Below are 14,896 nucleotides of genomic sequence, written 5' to 3'. Positions count from 1 at the left end.
GGCTCCGAACCACTGAAATACACCAGTGATGGTACAGAAAGTTGTAACTCTCCCTATAGATCATGTTGCCAGCCAGATTTTGCTTACCGTAGTTCGTCTTTTTTTCTGTGCCATCTTGAAGTGGGAGATTTGTGTTTTCTACATGGCAGGTGATGCAAATTTGACACAAGTTGTGTGCGTTCCCATGTTTTTGTCTGGCTCAGTGGAAACAGATGATTTTGCCTCAAAGGCTCACCCCTTTGTCACAGCCCAGCAGGGCACTCCAGCTTAGTGGAGTTGCCCGCCCCCTCCGGCCACGGCCCCCACTTTTGGCGGCAAGGCTGGAGGGAACAAAGAAAGCAACAAGGAGGAGTCACTGGCCAGTCAGGACAGCCCCTAAGGTGTCCTGAGCTGAGGTGACTCTGACTTTAAGAAATCCTCCATCTTGCAGATGGAGGATTCCCCCAATAGGGTTAGGATTGTGACCCCCTCCCCTTGGGAGGAGGCACGAAGAGGGTGTACCCACCCTCAGGGCTAGTAGCCATTGGCTACTAACCCCCCAGACCTAAACACGCCCTTAAATTTAGTATTTAAGGGCTACCCTGAACCCTAGAAAATTAGATTCCTGCAAACTACAAGAAGAAGGACTGCCTAGCTGAAAACCCCTGCAGAGGAAGACCAGAAGACGACAACTGCCTTGGCTCCAGAAACTCACCGGCCTGTCTCCTGCCTCCCAAAGAACTCTGCTCCAGCGACGCCTTCCAAGGGACCAGCGACCTCTGAATCCTCTGAGGACTGCCCTGCTTCGAAAAAGACAAACTCCCGAGGACAGCGGACCTGCTCCAAAAAGACTGCAACTTTGTTTCAAGGAGCAGCTTTAAAGACCCTGCAATCTCCCCGCAAGAAGCGTGAGACTTGCAACACTGCACCCGGCGACCCCGACTCGGCTGGTGGAGAACCAACACCTCAGGGAGGACCCCCGGACTACTCTACGACTGTGAGTACCAAAACCTGTCCCCCCTGAGCCCCCACAGCGCCGCCTGCAGAGGGAATCCCGAGGCTTCCCCTGACCGCGACTCTCTGAAACCTAAGTCCCGACGCCTGGAAAAGACCCTGCACCCGCAGCCCCCAGGACCTGAAGGACCGGACTTTCACTGCAGAAGTGACCCCCAGGAGTCCCTCTCCCTTGCCCAAGTGGAGGTTTCCCCGAGGAAGCCCCCCCTTGCCTGCCTGCAGCGCTGAAGAGATCCGTTGATCTCTCATAGACTAACATTGCAAACCCGACGCTTGTTTCTACACTGCACCCGGCCGCCCCCCGCGCTGCTGAGGGTGAAATTTCTGTGTGGGCTTGTGTCCCCCCCGGTGCCCTACAAAACCCCCCTGGTCTGCCCTCCGAAGACGCGGGTACTTACCTGCAAGCAGACCGGAACCGGGGCACCCCCGTCTCTCCATTCTAGCCTATGCGTTTTGGGCACCACTTTGAACTCTGCACCTGACCGGCCCTGAGCTGCTGGTGTGGTGACTTTGGGGTTGCTCTGAACCCCCAACGGTGGGCTACCTTGGACCAAGAACTGAACCCTGTAAGTGTCTTACTTACCTGGTAAAACTAACAAAAACTTACCTCCCCCAGGAACTGTGAAAATTGCACTGTGTCCACTTTTAAAGTAGCTATTTGTGAATAACTTGAAAAGTATACATGCAATTGAAATGATTCAAAGTTCCTAATGTACTTACCTGCAATACCTTTCAAACAAGATATTACATGTTAAATTTGAACCTGTGGTTCTTAAAATAAACTAAGAAAAGATATTTTTCTATACAAAACCTATTGGCTGGATTTGTCTCTGAGTGTGTGTACCTCATTTATTGTCTATGTGTATGTACAACAAATGCTTAACACTACTCCTTGGATAAGCCTACTGCTCGACCACACTACCACAAAATAGAGCATTAGTATTATCTCTTTTTACCACTATTTTACCTCTAAGGGGAACCCTTGGACTCTGTGCATGCTATTCCTTACTTTGAAATAGCACATACAGAGCCAACTTCCTACAGGAGTGTTCTCTGCGTGCGCGGTCGTACACTTCATCTACTTGCGCTGCAGGGCCCTGTCTCAGTTCCCCTTCATGAATGACCTTCTCCAGAGCGTTTAGTTCCCTCTCTAGTGTGCGTCTTATCCCCACGGACTGCCCAAGACAGTAACCCCTCGTCACCACTTTGAGTGTCTCCCATTCCACGGCTCTGGAAGGGGTGGATCCCTTATTAGTTTCAATTTGTTCTGTTAGGTGGCATCGCAGCGCCTCCCTATATGCCTGGTCCTCGAGCGCCGCAGGGGTCATTCTCCATGATGGTATGGGGGGTCTGCCCTGTGACACCCTCAATGTCAGTAATCGAGGATTATGATCCGATATTGTACGGGCAAGGTATTCGGAGTGGGTCACACCTCTAGCCAATCCCGCAGTGCAGACCATCCTATCGATTCTAGTGTGCACCTGGTGGAGGCCCGAGTAAAACAAGTAGTCCCTGACAGTCGGGTGCCGCAACCGCCAGACATCCACCAGTCCCCAGGTGCCTAGCCACTCAACTAGTCTTTGTGCTGTCTTGGTTGATGTTGCCCCCTGCAGTGGGGGGGGTGGACCTGTCCATGTCTATGTCTAGCACAGCGTTAAAGTCTCCTCCTATTAGTACTTCCCCTATGCGTTGACGAGTAAGGTGTCTTGATAGGCCCATCATAAATGAGGTTTGGTCCTGATTGGGGGCGTAGATGCAACTCAGAACCAACGGGAGCCCATATAATTTCCCCTCCAGTATGACAAACCTTCCCTCTTTATCTATGTTGGAGGAATCAATCGTCAGGGGGACCCCCGCCCTAATCCAAATCAGGACGCCTCTTGCATAAGCTGAATATTCTGTGGCAAACACCTGTCCCCTCCATCTCCGTCTTAGCTTTTCTCCCTCTCCCAGCACAAGGTGGGTCTCTTGTAACATAGCTACCTGTACCCCCCTTCTCTTTAGGAAGGAAAGAATTCTATGTCTCTTGGCTGGTGTACCCATCCCCCTTACATTCCAGGTTATGAGATTGTGGTCTGCCATCTTATTCTTAAAGCCTGTTGAGTGTGAGCCTGGCGCGCCCGGGACCCTGATTGACCCCCTCCAAGCTCGTACCTTCATTGTGGTCGATCCATTTCACACATATAGCCGAGGTAACTCCTAACTGCAAAGCCCAACTCCCCATCCCCAGGGCACCTCCGAAACTGTAGGTTGCCCAGTAAATTGTGCAACAGTGCAACTTGTTCAAACACATCACTGCAATACTCGCCAGCCAAATCTGACAGGCGAGAGTCAAGTCGGGGGCGGCCAGGCCCGGAGGGGCCATTCTTCCACTCAGTTTGTCTTGTCGCTCGGCGCCAGCGTAGGTCAAAACTATGCAAGTTCGTCAGCAGTTTGCGGGGTCACCCTCGGTGTGTAAGTCGAGCTTCCGGAGCCATCGGCAGAGGATACTATTGTGTCATCCGATTCTTCTTCAGAACCCTCCCGGGGCGACGTTTCTCCACCCACTCGGGCTGCTGCCTCCAGGGCCTCCCTCTTGCCCGTTTCCCTCTGTGTCTGCGTTGGGGTCAGTTGTGGGCGATCCCTGGGCCTCTTTCCCCTCGGGGCCCGGCGGGTCCCACCTGCACCATGGTTTTCGTGCATAGGCCGCGCCGACTGTGACCCATGCCTCTCGAACCATTCCCATGCTTCCTCTGGGGTTTGGAAGAACGTGGTCTTTCCCTCCGCAACCACACGTAGTCTTGCTGGATAGAGCAGCGAGTACTGTATCCCCTCGTCTCGCAAGGCTCTTTTAATCGCCAGGAAAGAGGCGCGCTTGTTCTGGACTTCCAAAGTGAAGTCAGGGAACAGTGTCACTTCCCCGTTGGCTACTTTAAACGGGCCCGTTTCCCTGGCTTTCTGTAGGAGGATGTCTCTGTCTCTATAATGCAGAAGTTTAGCAATTACAGCCCGCGGGGGCCTACCAGGGGCCAGTGGTCTAGACGGCACACGATGCGCTCGCTCCAGTGCGTAGAAGGGGGTCAGGCACCCCAGCGCGACAATCGTGCTTAGCCATTTTTCCAGGAATTCCACCATGTTCGTCCCCTCGGTCCCCTCGGGGAGGCCCACTCCGCGCACATTGTTCCTCCTGTTTCTACCCTCTGCATCCTCAGCCCGTTGTTCAAGCTTTGCCACTCTGCTACCAAGGAGGTCACCTCTGCTGTCACGTCTTTTTGTTTCGGCACGACATCAGCCACTATTATTTCCGTTTCTTTAACTCTGTCGGCTCATTTATGGTGATCAGCTCTCAGGATGCCCACCTCTATCGCCACTTGATTGATGTTGCGTTGCAATGTTGATTTGGTGCCCTCAATGGCTCCCAGTATCTTGTCTAGGGTGTCTTGCACTTTGACTTGTGACTGGTTCTGTATGGTCGTCTCATTGTCCCCCGGTGGTGACAGGGGGTCCATGGCTTTGTTCTTATGTCGGCCCTTAGGGGGCATTGGTCAGGCAGGGGGATGTGCCCCAGGGGGCCCGACACGTGGTCCAAGCGCTTGTGCTGCCTGTTTCTGATTTGTCCACTAATTTAGGCCTCAGCTGTCTTAGTCACTGGTCCAGAGTGTTCCAGGGTGAGCCCCAGGCGTTCCGCCGGCCGTTTCCAGCGCCCAATCCCGTGGGGGAGGGGGTTACGTTAGCCAACCATGAGCGACCGCCACCTGCTCCCGCCCTAGGCCATCCGCGTACTCTTCTCTTTCACTGGGCCCCACTTCATCGACCGGAGCCAAGCACACGCTACCACTGCAGCTTTATTATCTCCCCACTCGATGCACTCACCCTCTCTTGGGTACCATCTCTATGTCCATGGTGCTTCTTATGATTGCGCCCGGTATCTCCAGTCAGGAGTTAATAGTGTCCTCGGGTCTCCAGTAGCTTCCTCGTTCTAGCACGTCCGGTAGCCAGTCGCGGGCTCTCTGCTAGGCGCGCTCCCCCCGAGGGGGACACCGGGGGTCAATACTCCCCTCAGCGGTTCCTTGGGTGGCCTCCATAACATCGCCTTGGGTCTTTCGTTTGCCGCCAGGGCCCCATTCCATGTGTCTGGGCCGGGTCCAAAGGGATCTGGGCCACGCCCACTCTGCTGGCCCCGAGAGGTCAAAAGTCCTTATTGATATTGGGATCCACCAGGTCCCAGCACGACTACCGGCTCCCCAGGCACTTCAGAATGTTGGTAGTGCCCGGGCGCTATCGCCGCCGCACGCGGGCCGCTCACCCGGTCCCGGGCGCGGGCCGCGTCTTTACTCTGGGCCGCAGCGTCAACCAGGGGGCAGGGCCGCAGACCCCCGTCCCTGCCTGGCGGCCCGACGCAGTCGATAGCCCACGCCGGGACCGCGGCTAGGTCTCAGCAGCTCCGCCCGCCCGTCCGGACTGCCGCGCCCGCACTCCGGTGAGGGACAGCCCGGGCTGGCGCGCTTACCAAGAAGTTTGCTGTCGGCCCCTCCGAAGCCGGACGGCTAAGCGTGCGTCATGTTCCGAAGCATGGCCACGCCCCCCAGTTATTAATATACTTAACAAATGCCATAAGGTGTGTCACCTGCCAGGCAGTTACCTTCGTATTTATTTTTTTAGAGCATTTGACACATGTAATTAGAGATGGGTCACAGAAGCTTGCCCATGGTTAGTGAATCTAAACCAAGGCTTGCGAATCAAAAAAGAATTACTAAAAATAATAAATCCGGGCCTGGCCAAGTCCTAGCTTTGTGGACCAACCCGTTTGTGCAGTAAAGGTTGGCTGCTTGCAGTGGGGTGGGTACAGGGTCAGGGAGCTGGCTAAGCACTGTGGCCAATTGTGCGCAGTCTTGGCCACCTGTGGTGGGTTGAGCACGGGGCATGTCCATAAGCAAGGCACATGAGACCAACCCATACTGTGCATGACCAAAGGCTATGCTCAATAAAGTTTAGAAATTAAATACATCAAAGGCATGAAACTATCAGAATACACCACTGTAGTATGCATAGGAATGTAGAACTCTTGAGAGTGGATTGGAATCTGGTGATGTCATGGCTGAGGTGAGACAGAGAGAGCTTGGTGAGGAGAGGCTGACAGTTGGATCTTGGCTGGATGGGACCTCCTATATATTGGAATAAAGCTTCCTCGTGACTACATGCCGTTGTACATCTTTATTTCATCTGGAAGAACATCTTGATTCATTACACTGGCGACGGAGGATGGGATGCGTTTCTTTTAGCCTTCTACATCATCTAAACGGCTGGTTACATGGAGGTCTCAACAAGGGATTATGATTCAGAACTCAAGGAGTACTAACGGGAGAAGGTGACTTTTGTTTTATTGTTCTCCTGTTTTTCATTTTGTCCTTTGAACGCTTGTTTGTTGAGAGGAAGGACCGTGCGCGTTGACTCCCAGCGTGCGTTGTTTTTTTTCTTTCTTTCTTTCTTAACTAAACAGCTGAGCGCGCGCCGGCTCCACGCGAGCGCTTGGTTTGATCTAATCAGCTGGCCTGTGTACGCGTTTCTATAGAAACCGTACAGCGGCGCAGCTTTGGACCTGCACATGAGCTTAACAACGACTGTAACGCACAAGCACTACGCGCCAGTTTCTTCATGATATAAATATATATAAACATTTGTATCATAGCCCTAATCCTACGGAGTTATCTGGATCGGATCAGCTCATATTAACTATAAAGCAACCAGTCAGCTACACGGAGGCCATTTTTTTTTCTTTCTTTTTTTTCTACCAAGCACAAAAAATACGTTTAATATAACTATTATAACGAACTATTTAAGACCTTAAAATTAAGGATTCAGAGACAGGAGTTTGTGAGTTGGAACACACAATTATGCAGAATGTTACTGCGCCCTCGTTTTTCTTGGCTTTGCCAGGAGAATCGCCTATAAAATGGCAAAAGTGGAAGAAAGTTTTTGAGAGGTACGCAAAAGTGTGTGGTGCATCACTTAGCGTTGAAAGGAAAACTGCATTATTGTTACATTGTTTAGGATCAGAAGGTCAGGAAGTTTTTGATAATCTTCCAGACATATTTGACGAGAACCTAAATGAATATGAGCGTGCATAGAAAAGTTGGATAGACATTATCTTCCTAAGGTTAGCACCATACTCGAGAGATACCACTTTGGCAGGAGAAACCAGGAAGAGTGTGAAACCGTAGAGAGCTATATTACAGCCCTTAGGAAACTGGCATCATCATGCAAATTTGGGCCACTTTTGGATGAGAGAATCAGGGATCAGTTTATGCTGGGCTGCAACATTGAGAAGGTCAGAGAGGAAATTTGGCAAAAGGATGATCCGACACTAGATGAGGTTGTTATACTGGCAAAGAAAATTGAACATTACCTCAAATGTGTCGAGGCAATTAAGAAAGAGGAGAACAAATGTGACTCTGTACATCTCATCAAGAGTCATGGAGACAAACATGAAATCTCTCTGAAACAAAATTATAGAAAGGAACAGAAAAACTTTCAAGGGAAATGTTTTCGTTGCGGTAAGCAGGGCCACATGGCGAATGATAGATATTGCCCTGCCATTAAAGTAACATGCAATTTGTGCAAAAAGAAAGGTCATTGCCAGTGTTTGCAGAACCAAAAGTAGGAAAGGAGGTATCTATGAAGTTAATGATGATTCAAACAACATGGATGGAGATGATTTTGAGTGTGGCCAAATTATTCTCCAAGTCGGCAATGGGAGGCGAGGGCCCAAGAGAAAGCTTGGTGAGGAGAGGCTGACAGTTGGATCTTGGCTGGATGGGACCTCCTATATATTGGAATAAAGCTTCCTCGTGACTACATGCAGTTGTACATCTTTATTTCATCTGGAAGAACATCTTGATTCATTACAACCACTTTACTCCAGTGTAAGGAATGAAGGAAGGAAGGAGGCGAGGGAGATGGACCTGAAAGCAGTGAACATTACTAGTAGGTAATCCAATCATATTGGTTACTGAGTGAGTAGATCTTGTAATGGATCTATGAAGAGCATTTTGTACATGGATTTGCCCTTCCCTCACCTTTTAAAGGTACTCTTTCCTATTAATATGAGTTTGACTGCAGAAGAAGAAACATGCCCTTATTTTTTCTGTTTATAAACTGAAAATCTAATATTAATTATTTTCTTCTGCACAATTCAGTGTCTTGGTTTTTACCTTTCCCATATACTTTAATTAATAGGTGCTACTGTTAATTAATTGTTAGTACATTTGCTGTTTTCCGAGGAATGAAAAGCGAACTTGGCCTTGTTCCTCATAGTTAGTATTAAATCCAACCTTCTTCCTCTTCAATGCTGGAGCAACTGTAATGGTGTATAGTATTCTCTATTGGCAAAAGAGAACTGTGGCAGAAACTGATGACTTAATCAAACTGTCTTGCGAATCACCTCATAAGAACCTCTGAATTTGTTACTGCTCAGTAGCTAGCTCAAGCTTTCCACACTCTTTGTCAGTGTTGTTTATATATTGATAACCCATGTGTTCATGTGTGCATAAGAGGCTCATGTGATTTTTGTTTCTTGACTGTAAATTGTACTTGCAGACTTGGGTGATTATACATTGCAATTACCTCAAGCATGAACAGTGGTCTTAACATGCTGTCTCTTTCCCTGTAGCGAATATTTGGGGAAGCTGCTGAGAAGAATTTATATTTATCACAGTTGATAATACTGGATACACTTGACAAGTGTCTTGCTGGGGTAAGTAGTTTTATTTTTAATGTGTGATCCATTTGTGAGCATTGAAACTTATGCCGGCTCATAACAAGGGCTCCTCTTACTGGTTTGTTTTTTGCAAAGTGCAAAACATTCCAACTTTTCTTGTGCTTATCAATAGAATAAGTTTTAATTAAACATTGGCTTCCTTATTTTGTTATGTACTATGACCTGAAAATACGTTTGTTTATATCACACTGACCTAGAAGTTGGCATCAGATGATGACCCTAGTACAGCCACTGATATCTAGATAATTTGATAATAATGTTGAGATACCAATGTCTGCAACTGGGGAACCCCATAAGGGCGTTTATACTTTATTGGAATTGCATATTGAAGTAATTTATTTCCCCTTAATTTCAACTTTTTTTAATCTTAATTTTAATAAGTGTGAGTACGTCCTGCACACCGTGCATATTGATTGTCCAGTTGACATCCCATTGAAATTCTTTGTACGCGGAAGCTGATGACCACTTGGGTATAGGCACCCCAACTACAAGCTGTCTCGCCGCCTGATATAAAATGGTTTAAGAAGTTTACATTTCTGTTAATTGTAAACAACATTCTTAGCTATGCTGCTCTTATTTTATACATGTTTATTTGAATAATGCTTATTTTGACATAAACATACGAACACCATTTAAGATGGGAATCAAAAATTGTACAAGCAACATTTAAAACTGTGTTATGCATAACAGGGCCAGTAGATCACTTTTACTTTTTTAAATAGTGAACATTTTCATAAGTGCTGACTTTATTGCACCTTTGTGGAAAATAAATGAACCCAGGGACCAAAACCAAGTAACAGTCTTTCTAAAACACATCTAAACTTGGATGTATTGAAACTGCTTCACCCTAACGGTGAAAATAATTGGAAATCTGCCAGTGGACCGAACACCTCTACCCTCAGTTGGGAGAATACTTTAAGACCCCTCTCCCCCTTCAAGTATTTGTTAAAGACAACTTGCATTAAGGGGTGCTTTCCACTGATAACATTTCTTTTCAGCTCAAGAAAGACTTCACAATGTCTTTTACAGTCGCTGCTTGTTGCAGGGAATGGTTCTGCTCTTAGGGAAACCTCAAATATCACCTTGACCTTTGCAGTGGAGATCTTCAAACTGCACTTTGATAATTGCTTCTGTAGTAGCCTCGTGTACAAGGATATTTTCAAACTACAGAGATCTCAGTCATAAGACATAGTCATTATCAGCATCTGCCACCACGATCACATTATTCCAGCACTGAAGCCACCTTTGCCACATTAGCTAGAATTAAAGAAAAGATGGAGTTCAACACCTGATGCATAGTCCACGTCTCCCTGCACCTCTACAAAGTGAAAGAATTATCTGAACTTCTTGAATGCTATGAACGCACCCACTTTGTAACCTTTCAACCTTCTCTTCAGCCACACAACACCTACACGATTCATTTCATGTATAGGTTCGACACTTGTAACCTTCTCCCACCACACCGGAGACTCCAGGAAAGACTTCCTTTGATTTGCACTAGATTTGATCCACCTCGTCCCACTATCTATGGGTAGTTACAGAGCGACATCCCTCTGCCATTAACCAGACATTCATTTGCATGTACGTCCCGCCACTCAGCCAAGACTTGCCTACACCTGAAAATGGTCGGTGAGATGGCCAAAACAGACTTTGGGTCCTGCGCAAGCGACATCAGAGGATCTATTTTCTCCTCTCCTTGCTTTTTGTAAAGGATTTAAAGTCACATTTAAGCAGGCCATTATGAAGCCTGCTGGCTCCTCCGAGGAGGCCCACTAACTGAATGGTTCATGCTGGCTGCCAGCCTGGACCACCTGGTGCATTATTCTCTACCACACAAAATGCTTTGAAGTGGCCTTGAAATGATGTAGAAAGCCACATATAACCTATAGCTAAATAGAAAGATTTAGGAACATGGGAGAATGATTAGAAAACCTGAGATAATATCCTTTCGATTCGTAGCGCTTTAACCTAATGGACCTAAGACTACACTGCGGAAGCAACTTTTTATTAATTTTTATTTTTAAGTTGTGCCCTTTGATTCCATTGCCTTTGTGAACTCTGCAACATTTGAAAATGGTTTTCTCATCATATTCACAAACCCACTCTTGTTTTCCCCCTCCACCCTATCCGCTTCCAGTATCCTATCATGGACTCTAGTTCCGCCAAAATCTCGCCCTCTTCTTGTAGTGTTTATTCTTGTAGGAAGTTGAATGTTTCCATTCCAGACTTGTGGCTTCTGTGTATAAACTGCCTTTCCAGTGTAAATCCTGACAAGCAAATGTTAGTGTTAAGCGATGATACCACCTACTCCAAGGATTCCAGCCTCAGAGTGGTGGCTTCCTTGTTAGAGAACATCCAAGTGAGAGGAACTTCTTGAAGCTTTACAGATCAGCTCATGACCCCTAAAATCTTCAGGCGTTTTAGGAGCTTGACAAAAGTGAGATACGTACAACATGCAACTTGCTATAAAATGGTAAATGTGAAGGGCGGCCTTTTAAATTAAAAGGCATACCTTTAAGAATCCGATTTCTAAAAAAGTAAATAAAAGAGACAATGTCTCTGCTTTTTAAAGGGAGATGAGAAACCGGTGGAAGATGCAGTTTCCCTATTTTACGGCCCGGTGTATTTTTCATCGGGTTAAAGATTTTGATTTTGGCATTGCAAACAAAGAACTCGTCACTTCCGTAAACGTGATTTCTTTTGCAGGTGTTTCCTGGCCCTGCAGAATCGTCCACTGGGAGACGTGCCTTGAGTTTTCGGTATGTCATGCACACGTGTCAGTTCTCCCTTCAACCTGGAGGGTTCACCAAGCCAGCGTTCGCTCTGGTAATGTTTTCTGCACTTACCTTAAGGCCCCGAGATTTCAGTGAGCGGTTCTGGGGCTGTAAGCTCACTGGTAGGAAGAGTGCGGGCAGATGTTACTGCCCTGATGCCGCCTTTTAAAAGTTGTCAGCAAACCTTGAAAAGTTCTGGGCATCGGCTGATAGTCAAGCAGCATAATTACATTTTGAAGATGTGAAAAATAAGTTGTGCTCCGTAAATATCTGTAGTGTAATTACAAGTGTATGGTATGTCTCGATGGCCTTTGTTTACTCCTGCGTGTCAACTGTCGCCAATGAAAATAGGCGCAACAGTCCAAGTAGAGGGTGAATATCCAATTGATTTAGGTGTACTCTACCAGTTTTTATGACTGTTATGGTACACGGAAGGATTCCTATAAGAAAGGTTGCAGGGAATAATTTTATTGAGTTGAGTGCAGTTATTTGGGATGTGCTATCAAGTTCACTTTGGTATATCAGATGTCAGCGACCATAAAAATGAAATGCTGTCTAAAAAGTAGAAATCGGAACAGCGTTTAAAACAGATTAACGTATGTAGGGTTTATCATCATAAATCCCACTTAGTACCCCCCAGTTAGCTGCAGGCACTAGTGATTTGTTTTGTGTATTGTGTAAAGTATGTACTGGAAACGAGAGGACATCATACAGTGATCATTCAGAGAATAACACTTCCTCCGGTGCGGTTTGTGTGGTCTGACACGTGGTGGGCCAGCAGAAGGCATTCCTGCCTGTCGAGTCTATTGACGTGTGCAGAGTAGTTTTCGTAACAACTCAGACAACGGCTTCTTGCACAAAAGATCTCAGTTTGACGAGGCTGCCTGATAATACACGCACTGAACCAGGACATACTTCTCTTACTGTGGCCTTAACAGGTCAGCACATGATGCTTACATGCAGTAGGGCCTTAGCAGGTCAGCGCATGATCCTTACATGCAGTAGGGACTTAACAGGTCAGCTCATGATTCTTACATGTAGTAGGGCCTTAACAGGTCAGCGCATAATCCTAACACGCAGTAGGGCCTTTCCAGGTCAGCGCATGATCCTTACATGCAGTAAGGCCCTAACAGATCAGCTCATGATCCTTACATGCAGTAAGGCCCTAAAAGATCAGCTCATGATTCTTACATGTAGTAGGGCCTTTCCAGGTCAGCTCATGATTCTTACATGTAGTTGGGCCTTAACAGGTGAGCGCATGACCCTTCCGTGCAATAGGATCATAACAGGTCAGCGCATGACCCTTATATGCAGTAGGATCGTAACAAGTCAGCTCATGACCCTTATATGCAGTAGGATCATAACAGTTCAGCGCATGATCCTTACATGCAGTAGGGCCTTACCAGGTCAGTGCATGACCCTTACATGCAATAGGATTGTAACAGGTCATTGCATGACCCTTACATGCAGTAGGGCCTTAACAGGTCAGCGCATGATCCTTCATGCAGTAGGGCCTTAACAGGTGAGCGCATGACCCTTCCGTGCAATAGGATCATAACAGGTCCGTGCATGACCCTTATATGCAGTAGGATCGTAACAGGTCAGCTCATGACCCTTATATGCAGTAGGATCGTAACAGGTCAGCGCATTATCCTTACATGCAGTAGGGCCTCAACAGGTCAATGCATGATCCTTACATGAGGTAGGGTCTTAACTGATAAGCTTGTGATTCTTACATGTAGTAGGGCCTTTCCAGGTCAGCGCATGACCCTTACTTGCAGTAAGGCCTTTCCAGGTCAGCGCATGACCCTTACTTGCAGTAAGGCCTTTCCAGGTCAGCGCATGACCCTTACTTGCAGTAAGGCCTTTCCAGGTCAGCGCATGACCCTTACTTGCAGTAAGGCCTTTCCAGGTCAGCGCATGACCCTTACTTGCAGTAAGGCCTTTCCAGGTCAGCGCATGACCCTTACATGCAGTAGGGCCTTACCAGGTCAGCGCATGACCCTTACATGCAGTAGGGCCTTACCAGGTCAGCCATGACCCTTACATGCAGTAGGACCTTAACAGGTCAGCTCGTGATTCTTACATGCAGTAGGGCCTTTCCAGGTCAGCGCATGACCCTTACTTGCAGTAGGGCCTTACCAGGTCAGCGCATGACCCTTACTTGCAGTAGGGCCTTACCAGGTCAGCGCATGACCCTTACTTGCAGTAGGGCCTTACCAGGTCAGCGCATGACCCTTACTTGCAGTAGGGCCTTACCAGGTCAGCGCATGACCCTTACATGCAGTAGGGCCTTACCAGGTCAGCGCATGACCCTTACATGCAGTAGGACCTTACCAGGTCAGCTCGTGATTCTTACATGCAGTAGGGCCTTACCAGGTCAGCGCATGACCCTTACTTGCAGTAGGGCCTTTCCAGGTCAGCGCATGACCCTTACATGCAGTAGGGCCTTACCAGGTCAGCGCATGACCCTTACATGCAGTAGGGCCTTACCAGGTCAGCCATGACCCTTACATGCAGTAGGGCCTTAACAGGTCAGCCATGACCCTTACATGCAGTAGGGCCTTAACAGGTCAGCTCGTGATTCTTACATGCAGTAAGGCCTTTCCAGGTCAGCGCATGACCCTTACATGCAGTAGGGCCTTACCAGGTCAGCGCATGACCCTTACATGCAGTAGGACCTTACCAGGTCAGCTCGTGATTCTTACCTGCAGTAGGGCCTTACCAGGTCAGCGCATGACCCTTACTTGCAGTAGGGCCTTTCCAGGTCAGCGCATGACCCTTACTTGCAGTAAGGCCTTTCCAGGTCAACGCATGACCCTTACATGCAGTAGGGCCTTACCAGGTCAGCGCATGACCCTTACATGCAGTAGGGCCTTACCAGGTCAGCCATGACCCTTACATGCAGTAGGGCCTTAACAGGTCAGCTCGTGATTCTTACATGCAGTAGGGCCTTACCAGGTCAGCGCATGACCCTTACATGCAGTAGGGCCTTAACAGGTCAGCGCATGACCCTTACATGCAGTAGGGCCTTAACAGGTCAGCGCATGACCCTTACATGCAGTAGGGCCTTACCAGGTCAGCGCATGACCCTTACATGCAGTAGGGCCTTACCAGGTCAGCGCATGACCCTTACATGCAGTAGGGCCTTACCAGGTCAGCGCATGACCCTTACATGCAGTAGGGCCTTACCAGGTCAGCGCATGACCCTTACATGCAGTAGGGCCTTTCCAGGTCAGCGCATGACCCTTACTTGCAGTAGGGCCTTTCCAGGTCAGCGCATGACCCTTACATGCAGTAGGGCCTCACCAGGTCAGCGCATGACCCTTACATGCAGTAGGGCCTTACCAGGTCAGCCATGACCCTTACATGC

At 48.0% G+C, this 14,896-nt stretch overlaps 1 protein-coding gene across 8 annotated transcripts in view; it reads left to right on the top strand.

The window, feature by feature from the left end:
* The window catches only part of NF1 (neurofibromin 1), a 1,379,374-nt gene that overhangs the window by 140,056 nt on the left and 1,224,422 nt on the right, over positions 1-14,896 (top strand). For all 8 annotated transcript variants that reach the window (XM_069226659.1, XM_069226655.1, XM_069226657.1 and 5 more), the window contains exon 3: positions 8,642-8,725. In XM_069226659.1, coding sequence (XP_069082760.1) covers positions 8,642-8,725 — 84 coding nt within the window. The remainder of the gene's footprint in view (positions 1-8,641; positions 8,726-14,896) is intronic.

The sequence above is a fragment of the Pleurodeles waltl genome, chromosome 3_2 (genome assembly GCF_031143425.1).
Source record: "Pleurodeles waltl isolate 20211129_DDA chromosome 3_2, aPleWal1.hap1.20221129, whole genome shotgun sequence".
NCBI classification, from domain to species: domain Eukaryota; kingdom Metazoa; phylum Chordata; class Amphibia; order Caudata; family Salamandridae; genus Pleurodeles; species Pleurodeles waltl.
The sequence above is the reverse complement of the archived record's forward strand: the minus strand, read 5'-3'. Positions and strand labels throughout refer to the sequence as shown.